Source organism: Mytilus galloprovincialis, chromosome 2, assembly GCF_965363235.1.
Source record: "Mytilus galloprovincialis chromosome 2, xbMytGall1.hap1.1, whole genome shotgun sequence".
Lineage (NCBI taxonomy): Eukaryota > Metazoa > Mollusca > Bivalvia > Mytilida > Mytilidae > Mytilus > Mytilus galloprovincialis.
The window spans coordinates 65,961,648-65,973,892 of NC_134839.1; the positions used below are offsets into that span (position 1 = coordinate 65,961,648).

General features: G+C 31.2%; 1 protein-coding gene across 1 annotated transcript; it reads left to right on the plus strand.

Annotated features, from left to right (window-relative positions):
- The first annotated feature begins 783 nt into the window (after positions 1-783).
- On the plus strand, positions 784-11,325 carry LOC143064149 (homeobox protein Hox-D3-like). Its single transcript, XM_076236771.1, has 3 exons — positions 784-1,221; positions 10,053-10,210; positions 10,566-11,325. The coding sequence occupies exons 1-3, from the start codon at positions 975-977 to the stop codon at positions 11,094-11,096; spliced, it is 936 nt and encodes a 311-aa protein (XP_076092886.1). The 5' UTR covers positions 784-974; the 3' UTR covers positions 11,097-11,325.
- Positions 11,326-12,245: the final 920 nt, after the last annotated feature.

Here is a 12,245-nt window from a genome sequence, read left to right on the forward strand (position 1 = left end):
TGTTCAACAAAATAAGACCTACAAATAAGTCAACATGACCAAAATTGTCAATTGACCCCTTAAGGAGTTATTGTCCTTTATAGTCAATTGTTAACAATATTCATAAATTTAGGAAATATTTTCCACTGTAATTACTGGGCCAAGTTCATTATAGATAGAGATAATTGTAGCAACAAGAATGTTCAGTAAAGAAAGATCTACAAACACATTACCATCACCAAAACACCAATTTTTCATGAATTTATCTGTGTCCGTTAATATGCACATAGACCAAGGTGAGCCACACAGGCTCTTGAGAGCCTCTAGTTTTTATATTATGATTGTTTCTGGAAATACTTATTAACATTTATCGGATGTTAATTCATATAAGATATAAAAGCGTTATTGGTATAAGTTTATTTAAATTGAGATATATTTTTTTATTTTATGTTGTGTAAATGTCTCGTTAGCGTTTAATTCACACCACCATTAATTCAGAATTACGATTTAAAATAATTTGTAAAACTTTACGTTATGGGTCGTTTTATTAAGCTGCAAATTGAGTACAAAAGAGTTATTCTTTTGTACAGTTTACCACAAATAAATCACAACTATTTGTCATGAATACAAGTAGGCGGAGTTATTAATAAATGTAACAACGTATGGCCCAACGACAATCGATGTTACTAAACCTTATTTGTAAATGAGATGTCAATATGTGAAAATTCCCACCCCTGAATCAATTCAAATGACAGGTGTATATTTTTTCGACAAATCCCCCGAGACCTTGTAGTTCTTTCTTGTGTGAAAACGTCTATTTCCCAGATAATCGTCTTAAAATGTCACATCAACAGTATCATGTTTCAAATATGACTTTTACCTGTTTTGGACAATTTTTGTAATTTTTACTTTTTTTCTACAAATAAGTAGATATATTTTTTACGTGAATTCAGGACTTGTTAATTTAAGTTTGAAATAACATTAACTTAGTAATTATGAACGAAATCAGAGCAACTGGTTCAGGTTTTGAACTTAACTCTGAACGTATTACACAGAGTGCATTTGATTTCACGATGAAACATCACCAACAGCTTCCGGATGATGGCAATGTTGAATCCGATGATGATTCTTATTTTATAACAGACTCCAAACGGAACGGTGGAGATAGGAATACAGAGTCAAAGAATGAAGGAGACCATCTAGATATACTATCTGATAGTGAGAAAGACGCAGCCGACAGGGGTGAGATAATCAAATAATTATATACACAAAATATATATTTAAAGATATATGAGGAAATATTTTGTAAAAAAAAAATCAAAAACTGGATATTAATATACTATATAGTAATAATTTATTTTAGTTTACAATAATTATTTTAATGATATTTAATAGATCATAGAAGTGATATGATCATTAAAACAAATAATCAAAGTATGTGCTTCTTGTTAAGCTACACACTGAAATTTCGATCAAGCAGGTAAACATCTAAACTTTAAATTGAAAAAAAGTATTTAATTTAGCGAATTCCTTTGAGATAAATCATAATTTTGTTACTGGATAAACCAAAATAAACCACAGCAATAAAATATGCTAATTGATTACCTTTTCCTACAGACTACACACTTTAAACATTCCTCTAATTAAAAACAATATGTTTTAATTTATAGGGTGTATATGAATGTAATTTATATGTCAAGAAAAACAAATACTATACATGTATTGTTCATGAAATAGGTTGAAAGCTTGAATGTATTTAAACGTTTGCATTGCTTTCTCTAGTTCAGAAGGAAACTATACTGCTTAGGTTTTCTTCTACATTTTAAAAATAAGAAATGTGGATTTGCTAATTGATTTTAATTTGAGGACAAGAAACAGTAAATGGAAGATGTTACAGACTGTTTTTTTTTAAAGATTTTGTAGACAACTTGGACATGTTAAACTTAGATGAAAACCTAATAGATTCATTCAGCTGTCAGTTTTATTTACTACAATTTTATTAATTCAATATAGTTTAAAAAGATGCAAACTTATGTAGAATGCACCTAACATCAGAGTAAAATACGTGTTTAATATTATCTTTAAATCTTCAGTCCTCTTATATATAACTGGGCCTATTATATATATATAATATATATATATATATATATTGTCTAGCGGGACGGCTGCAGTGCAGGCGATTTGGTGTCACGATATCACAGTAGCATGGGTTCGAATCCCGGCGATGGAAGAACCAAAAATTTGCGAAAGCAAATTTACAGATCTAACATTGTTGGGTTGATGTTTAGACGAGTTGTATATATATATTATATAAAACGAAATGAAGTTGCCATATATAAACAAAAGTCGAATTTGTTTTAGTTTCTATATCAAATAATTTGAAGTGGGGCTATGGTTCACCAAAACGTCGAAATAAAAGTTGCTTTGCTGTAAAATCGTTCAGATATACTAGGTAATTTTTGACGTTTTTAAATCGAATACACATATAGAATAGTTTGTGCTTCAAGGTTACCCTATAACTATTTTATATTGATACGAGATAAATTGTCTTGGGACAAAATATTTATCACCTTTTACGAAATTGAAAACTTTTTTATTTTCGTTATTAAAATTGTTGATTTTAAGTCTATTCTATACCAACGATTTTGCTTACATTTTTTATTCGTTCAATGTTATCGTTTTTAATATATATATATTTAAGTTAGTTAAAAAGACGTTGCATCCTTCCCAAATTTAGGACATCAACATCCCTCATTTACCATGTATACTGCATCTTTTTCTAAATATATAAAAGGGATTGTTTATTTATAAGATTTGAGGTTACAATTTTTTTCTCTTTTTTTTGGGGGGTCTTAATTTTAAAATTCCAGTTTCTTGTAACTCTATAATTAAAGAAGAGTCGTTGTTTTTCATTGCAACAGATTAGACTATATAGGATACAAATTCGATAAGCAGTTTTTGATCCTTTGAATATAATCGTATATATATCCTTACCAGTTCTACTACTGCAGAGCACTCTGTTTTCGTTGTTTTAGATCTTAACGGGATCATTCAATCCAAGTCTTTTTTTTTTAACATGTCCATCAAAGTATTTTTCAAGTACTCGATAGTGTGCAGGTCTAACTGGTATGAGAAATAAAAATAAATGTGGATTTGTGTTTGCTTGAGTCTTAGAACTGATATGAGTTATATGTGTTGTTTTTTTTTTTGGTTAACATTATCATTCATTTGTTTTAAAATGCATCATTAATTGTTTCTTGTATTCCCGATACAAACAAAATTGAAGCGCTTTTTTTTTTATTAACTTCCCCAGTTACGCCCAAAGCCAAATATTTAAAAGCCAAGGATGTATAAGTACCGAAACACATTTCGAGCTATATGACCAAAAGTGAACTTACAATAGTAGCAAAATCCATATAGAGTCAACTTTAATTAATCAACTGTTATTGTTAATTATAACAGACATGTGTTTTCAGAACAGAAAAAAGATGCAAAAATTAGGAAAACAATCAAACTGATTACGTAACATAGAATGATAGAAGACATATACCACCAGTTTTATCCAAAAGTGTGACTCATTTATAACATTTCTTGTTAGTATAACATATCTGATAATTAACAATTTTACGACGCCAAATAATTAATTACTGTTAATTTAAACTCATTAATAAATTATATGTAATGAAGACTTTTTCCTGTCAAGAGTTGAAGTTTATGAGCTTTCCGCAGCTAGAAACATTACTAGCTACAAGATTTTTGAATCATAGTTACATATTTGTGTATATTGAAATCAGTAATTATATATATAATAACGGATCGTGATAGAATTTGAAAGGATCCTTCATTATAACGTCCTGTAACAAATTGTGGGGATTTTTTTCTTTCAAGTTCAGATTAACTCCCTTGAACCGGAACAGCACTTAAGGTAAATAAGATGATTTACACATTGATTTTAATTAACATAAAAATATTTTTTTCCAGCATTTTGTTTACATAAAGGGTTTGGTACATTATTTTCAGTTAAACCGAATTTGAAAATGTTTCATCAGACTTTTGTCAGATTTGGTTAACCTACATTTTATTGATGAGGTCAGGGTATGTCTATTGCTCTCAATTTGTTTCTAAAGCTACTTTGCCTATCACCAACGTCTATTTTACGTAAATTCAGAAATCTTGGACTTTGGTAAAACAATTGTTAGTTTGACGTTTCAAATGTTCATTTCTTGCAGTTTTTTTTTTTTTTTTTTTGGGGGGGGGGGGGGGGGGACCATAACGTTTTTGGCTTTCTTTGAGTAAAGGAATTAATGCTTTTAATGGTAAAGTTAGATTTTTCTAACAATCTTGAATTGTTTTGCTTCAATTTGAGCTCCATTTCATAAGTATATGCTGATTAGATAATCATATTTACATTTTTAAATAAAAACGTTTTTTCTCCAAAATTGCAAAAATGTCTAATTTTCAGCCGAACTTTTTGCAAAAACGAAATCTGCGTCAAATATTTTTTTTGACAAAATTTGATTCTCTGTCAATTAAAGAACAAAATATCTTACAGGGTGAAAAATCTCACCGTCGTAAATAAACTGTTGGATACGCCATTAAAACATAACGTAATTAAGGTGGTACCTAACACTACAGGGAGATAACTCTGTAAAGTTAGCTAAACGTTTTAATGACGTTGTGTTATAAAAGGAGTATAAAGCTTCTCAATGATCAACATTGGTGTTTGTCAAACTGCTATATAACCAGTGTAATTTATCTGACAAAACGGTTGGTTCAAAATTTTTGAAATTTTTATAATTTTGTTAAAGGGTTAAAGTAAATACTTTGACAAAATTTTATGAAAATTAAACGAGACAAATTAATTTTAGTGAAAGTGTTGGGTACCACCTTAACCAGAAGAATAAAGGAAAATAGATAAACAAGTTTTCAGAAATTATTTCATTTCTGAAAAACTTGCCCTTCCGGAGCGCCCCTGAGAACATCGCCGCCTTTGGGGGGGGGGGGGGGGGGGGTCGTGTTGTTCAGTCTTAAGTTTTATATGTAGTGTTTTGTAGACTCGTGTTTGTCTCTCCTTCAAAGCCAGGTGCTTTTCTACTTATAAAATTAATGTTCTACCTTTGTTATCTTTCGTCTCTTTTTAAATAAGAATGGTGTGCTGCTTTCGCAAGGAACCCTTTTAAGTTAATATGACAATATTTATATATTGAGTATTTAAGAAAATCTAAACAATTATTATGATACATGGAGGATCTTTCATACTTTGAGGGTATTTTTTCAAAATCTTATTCTAACTTTAACATTCTGTAACTATCTGTTTTTGTAGACTCTTGTAATTGTGTATTCCAGTTCTGTTTGAAGTTGGTCTTTTAATCGCAACCGTGTAGTGATTTTTTTCAACCATATATCGTTGTCATAAATTAGAAACACGGAGGTAAAAGCTGCTTGAGTAGGAAAGTTTTACATTAATTTGTAAATAGAGAAAACTAACATTATTACATGCATGTAACGAAACTTTAGTTTATTTGAAGTATGGCATGACATTAAAAAATCCCTATCAGTTAACTTTTAAATAGTCAGCATATAACTTGCACATGGACTATTGGAATAATTGATAGTCCCTTGTAGTAATTAAATTGATGGCCTAATGCATAATTGTCATGGTGATAAAACGTAAAATAATTAATTATCATTTATACTATAAAGAAGTAATGAAAATTCGAATTATAAAAAAATCAAAGTACATATACTATAGAATGCATTAGAAACTTTTTGATCAATAAGGCATGAGTAACGAATTGCCAAGTTTGGAGCTAAAATTTAAACAACAAAGCGAATAACTTATAAAATATTCGAGAAAAAAATACTAAACGATTAGACAAATGAATTAATCTGTTACACTGGCGATAAATTAAAGAATACATTGTAAATGACAATTTTCAAGACGGTAACTAGCACTGCATTGCATAATAAGATTTAACGAAAGATAAAATAAAAGTCCAAGTTATTTCACCCAGCTTCAGTGTTTACATGTATTTTGATTCTGTCTTTCTAAAAAAAAATAGTTAACTTTCTAACGTTTTAAGGTAGATCCATGGTACACCGCCATACTGGATTGTACAATCGCAGTACACAATTGGTCTACTTCTTTGCCTAAATTTGCAAATTTGGAGTCAGATTTGCAATCAATTCACAAGACACATTTATTCATATAAAAATATAGTGATTAATATTGCCTTATCCATAATATTTAAACAAATCTCAAATACGTGTGTTTTTTTAGAATAAATGTTTCTTCTTAGTTATTTTACAGGGAGATAACTCTTTTAGTGTTTTCGTTATTTTTATTTTCTTAAAGCATATAATAAACCTATGTTCTCATATTTCATCACAAAATTCTTTCTCATAGATTTTTTTATGGCCAATGAACAATCTATGCAAAATTGGGTAATTTTGCACGACTTAAAGACTGAAGAATAGCACGTTGACCCATGGTACATTATTTTATGTATTTTTTTAAAAGTATAGTAGATTGTGTTAATGTGAGATTCAAGTTTCTGAAATTATAATGCGAGGTTGAAAAGTTTTGTTCTGTAATTTATTAATTGATGGATTGTTGGACGTTAATTAACGTCGATAGGCAATCTTTTACGCAATAAAAAACGCGTGTATACTGAGCTTTCTTGTATTTTTTCGTTTATTATCTTTCTATTTGGTAAATGTGCATGAGAGAAGCATCCAATACAGATACTAGGCGAGGCAATGCCGTTGCTAACATAAATGGACTATAAATATAAGTGTTATTTTTCGCGACGTCAAACTGCTACATATTGGGAAAAGATGCATTTTTCGAATGATTTTAATCATAAGAATGAAAGCGTATACATTTATTTACAATTTAGATATATATATACAGCAAAAAAAAAACCACCTTTTTTTATAATTTCAAGAGAATTAGAGAGAGAAAAAAGTAATTATTTCAAAGGGATTCTTACAAAAATTAAGAGCATACTTTTGAGATTCTCCAAATTATTTTACAAAAATATGCAGGCGTTAATCTTTGGAAACAGAAGTTAAATATGTCTCACGGTCTAAAGGAGGATATAAATGTCAAAGACAACACAATCTATGGAAACGTCTTAAATTTCGATCCCACTTATCTAAAAAAAAAAACAACATCAACATGGGATCTAAACTATATCACATGTCTTTAAAATCTGAGACATAATACATATTACATGTCTCTATTTTAATTAAGAATGTTCGTTACTCTTTTGTCTGAGATTTGGAAACCTCTAGTTTCATCCATGTAGTGCCAATAAAAATTTTGCCCTTCTTTTCTTTCATAATTTATTGCATATAGTTTTCATATCTCAAAAACTAGAACACAGACCTATCAATCTTTTCTAATTTTTAAGTTCGCTTATCGATGATTCTATCAATCTGTAACAGTTATTTAAAACCTTGTTATTTTGAAACAGAGAAGCGAACATCCTTAAGAGGCCACTTAGAGTTCAATTTATCATTCGCAATTCAGTTTGCAATAATCTGAAAATTGTTATTTACATAAAGATAATTTTTTTTTTAATTCAACAGCAATTCAGCTTATATATAATTTAAACTTAAAAATATAATACCTATCAATGATTCAGAGCATATATATATATGTTTTAAAACAAGTTTGAATTGTTGGATCATCAGATAACAAGAAATACAAGAGGCTGTCACAACGACAGCAAACCGGATTTATTAACATTTATTTGTGTCCTGGCAATATCACAAGAACCATTACTGATGAATGGTGAAAGTGAAAATCGTCAATATCAAATTTGACCTCCATTTTGTCATCAGTATCAACATATTAAAATTTGAAAAGCTTAGATTGAATGGTTCATGAGTAAATGCAATAACGTGAATGGAAACGCCATTTTACGATCTTTCAAGAACCATAACTCCTGAACGGTAACAGTCAAAATCGTCATTATTGAACTTGACCTCTATTTTGTCATCAGTAACAACATATTAAAATTTCAAAAGCTTTGGTTGAATGGTTCATGAGAAAATGCACGGACACGACGGGAAACACCATTTTTCAATCTTTCAAGAACCATAACTCCTGAACGGTAAAAGTCAAAATCGTCATTATTGAACTTGACCTCCATTTTGTCATCAGTAACAGCATATTAAAATTTCAGAAGCTTTGGTAGAACAGTTCGTGCATAAATGCACGGACACGACTGGAAACTCCATTTTTCAATCTTTCAAGAACCATAACTCCTGAACGGTAAAAGTCAAATTCGTCATTATTGAACTTGACCTCTATTTTGTCATCAGTAACAACATATTAAAATTTCAAAAGCTTTGGTTGAATGGTTCATGAGAAAATGCACGGACACGACGGGAAACACCATTTTTCAATCTTTCAAGAACCATAACTCCTGAACGGTAAAAGTCAAAATCGTCATTATTGAACTTGACCTCCATTTTGTCATCAGTAACAGCATATTAAAATTTCAGAAGCTTTGGTAGAACAGTTCATGCGTAAATGCACGGACACGACTGGAAACTCCATTTTTCAATCTTTCAAGAACCACAACTCCTGAACGGTAAAAGTCAAAATCGCCATTATTGAACTTGACCTTCGTATAGTTGTCAGTAATACCATATTAAAATTTTAAAAGCTTTGGTTGAACGGTTCATGAGTTAATGCACGGACAACATTTGATTGCCGCCCGGCCGCCCGCCCGACCGCCCGCCCGGCCGCCCGCCGTACATCCCCAAATCAATAACCGACATTTTTGTCACAAAAATCCGGTTAAAAATGAAAATAGATATTATGAAAACGAGTAATGAAATATGAGCATGAACAGTATGTTTCATTAGAATCTGCCGTTTTGATTTGCCGACAACAACCGAGAGGCGTTCCAAAATGAAGTTGTATTTCTTAATAAAGGAGTAGGTCCAGTAAGAACACTTTTTGGTCCCAAATTATAGCAGTTTTACAAAATTGTTTAAAATGTAAACTTTTAATTATTTATTAGAAAGTAGAATGCTTCTTCTACATAAATATGGGCGGTTTTTGACAATACAATGTACATATATCGGGTAATAGCATCATTAAGTCATGCTAAATTACTGAAATCTTCACAATTTTAGCATTTTACTTAAATTTTAGACGGTTTCCATCTTAAATGAAAGTGGTCGCATTCGTGTTCATTCTTAACATTGAAATGTAAGTTGTATTTGATGATAATACATACCATATATTAAGGTTTCGGGAGAACACGGATGCGGCCACTTTCATTTTTGACAAAAACCATCGGAAAAGTGACATTATTTGGCATTTTTTATAGATTTTTCATATTTAAGCTTGAATCAGAGCGTTTTTAATGACTAAATCAGTTAAAATCTTTCACATCAACTAACTGAATCAACTGAAATAGACACTTAAGTGTTTAAAAAGTGTTCAAAGTCTTTAGTTAGATGAACCTGAAATTTGAGGCCAAAATCGGTCCTTACCGGACCTACTCCTTTCAACATTCATGGCTGCATGTTGTTCTAGTGATAAGCTAGGTCACAGCATTTCATAAGAAAACAGACTAAAAGCTTGATATACCACATGATTTCATTGGTGTAGCATAAATTAAATAAACATGATTTTTTTATTAGTTGTTATTGGCTTTGAACTTGCTTTCAGTAACTGCGAATGCTCTCATAATTGTTCTTTGTGTCGTTTATGTTTTAGTTAGTTGCATGGTTTTTTTTTTGTTTGAATTGTTTTACATTTATCATTTTGGGGCATGTTATAGCTTGCTGTGCGATAAATGTTTTGCTTATTGTTGAAGGCCGTACTGCGATCTATAATAGATAATCACTTCTATGTCCCAGACCCTGTAGTGGAGCGTTGTCTCATTGGAATCATACCACATCGTCTTATTATTTATATTGATCCGGAGCGCACAATTTTAGTATGATCTTGGCTTCATACAAAATGTGCTTTGGTCAACGATTTTATGCACCCAATTGAAACTCAAAAAGAAGCATTAAATTTAGAAAAAAAATCTTAAATTTTTCAGATTCTTGCACCGATGATTCAGTGAGACGATATAGAACAGCATTTACAAGGGAACAGATTGGTCGCCTAGAAAAGGAATTCTACAAAGAAAATTATGTGTCAAGACCCCGACGTTGTGAATTAGCCAAATCGCTAAATCTTCCTGAAAATACAATAAAGGTATGTTATTAATACCAATCGTCGTTGTTGTATAATAATGAACAGAACTGAATGAATAGAAAGCATAACATTCTAAGTTTTACGGTCTTGCTGAACAGTAACTAAGAGGGTAAACATGTACCTGTTTTAGTGGGTAAATTCTTGGCAGTGCATATATTTTTCATGAGTGCCTGATAAAACGTTAAGTCTAATTCTATATATTTTTAAGTTGGTTTTCTCTATTGAATCAGCTTTGTTTATTCGAAGGCATTGGCATCAATTCACGAGAACCAAGAAGAAATTTGTCAGTATTTTGATTTTGTTATTGCTGTATGTCATCAAATACCATTTTTTTTATTCAACTATCTTCCCGTAGGTATGGTTTCAAAACAGAAGAATGAAAGACAAAAGACAAAGAATGGCAATGGCTTGGCCATATGGTATAGCTGATCCTCATCTTTATGCTTATTTAGCAGCTGCAGCAGCCTCGTTTCCATATGGAATACCCTCTGCAAATTCTAGTCCATTTAATGTATACTCACAAATGGGCATCCAAAGACCAACACACAATATGTCACAGCTACAGATGTTAAATCCCCTAAGACCGCGGTCTGAAATTTTACAAGGGATGGCAAACACGATCTTGCAGCGTACTCCGCAAATTACATCCCCGCATCAACTATCGGGAGTGTCTCCTATTGGAGGTAACATGCAATCTGTTTTGGAAAGTGCTGGATTAATTGGACACAATAGTGGACCAACATCTATAGACAATTACAACTGCAACCCAGCTTTAGCTGGATTATCAAATATACCAACATCGCTTCCGACAGCCCCTAAGGCACACACAAACACAACTTCCCATGGACTATTTCGTCCATTTCAGACCGATATCGAAGGAACGTGACTTTTGTATATTACATTGAAGGAACATAGGTTTATTTTCTTGCCAAAACTTGCTGAAAAAGACACTACAAACTGTGATAGAGTGATTTCCGTGACAATTGTTACACTCATTAGAAAGTGCTGTAAAATATAGAATGTAAACGTGATGATTTGTTGTAAGATTGTCTTCTTCCCTTACAAATAAAATTATCATATAGATTTCCAGTACTAGATTCAAGTACTATAGTAAATCAGTCTTATTCAAGTTTTTGCTTATCTGATCTAAATGAGCAATATCGTCATCACATAGCATTCGTCCAGAACCGTACATGATGTGAGTGACCTTTCACTCTCTCTAAAACCATTTGTTATATTTAGTTTGTATAGAAAACAATATTCTGATAGAAAGTTCATAATGTAATTGTAATTAAAACTGCTGAAAAGGTTTTAACATAACAGTTACAGGATTTCCTATTTTCAACAAAAGAGCAATATGTTTGAAAATTAAAAGCTTCAAAAATTATTATTAGCATACGTGGTGTTCAAAGTCGTTTTTTAGTCAAAACTTTTCACGTTCATTCTAATCTATGTACTGGTTTATCAGGAGTTACATACTCATACATGTCATAGTACAAGTAAAGGTAAATACTGCATTCAATCGTTATTTTGAAAAAATGGCACTGTGTATGTTTGGCTGTAGGAAATGTATACATATATCTTGATTCTGACGCCCTACTATGTTGATTGGTATGTGCTTGGTAAACACACAGTGTTAAATATTTCATGCCTTTAGAAGGTCGAAAAAATTGGCCACCAGTACCTTTGGTAGAGTTGAAATAAATAAAAGTTAAGGATAGGAAAATTGTAGTAAAGCAATGCTATCACACCAAAATATCTGTTGAGAAAAAATATTTTTCCAATGAACTGAATAAAAATCTCAACAAAACAAAGTGTTAAAAAACCATACATCTCTAGTAAAAATACTAGTTAATAATTCCCAAAAGACGCACGCGTTATCATGTTAAAAATACTCGTAATTCAAAGTATTGGAAAACAGGAAGTAGGTGTCTGAAAAATCAGAAAAGCACTTGCATCTTACAACTGATAAATGCCAAGCTGGTGACCGAATATAAAGTATAATTCTGTTCTGCAACACCGGAGAAAACGGACG

What these genes read in the sequence shown, in the direction of transcription:
- LOC143064149 (XM_076236771.1), top strand. Translation starts at nt 975, where the DNA reads ATGAACGAAATCAGAGCAACTGGTTCAGGTTTTGAACTTAACTCTGAA. An exon ending in GAAAGACGCAGCCGACAGGG is followed by an intron (nt 1,222 to 10,052) that starts GTGAGATAATCA and finishes TAAATTTTTCAG; the next exon opens with ATTCTTGCACCGATGATTCA. An exon ending in TTCCTGAAAATACAATAAAG is followed by an intron (nt 10,211 to 10,565) that starts GTATGTTATTAA and finishes ATCTTCCCGTAG; the next exon opens with GTATGGTTTCAAAACAGAAG.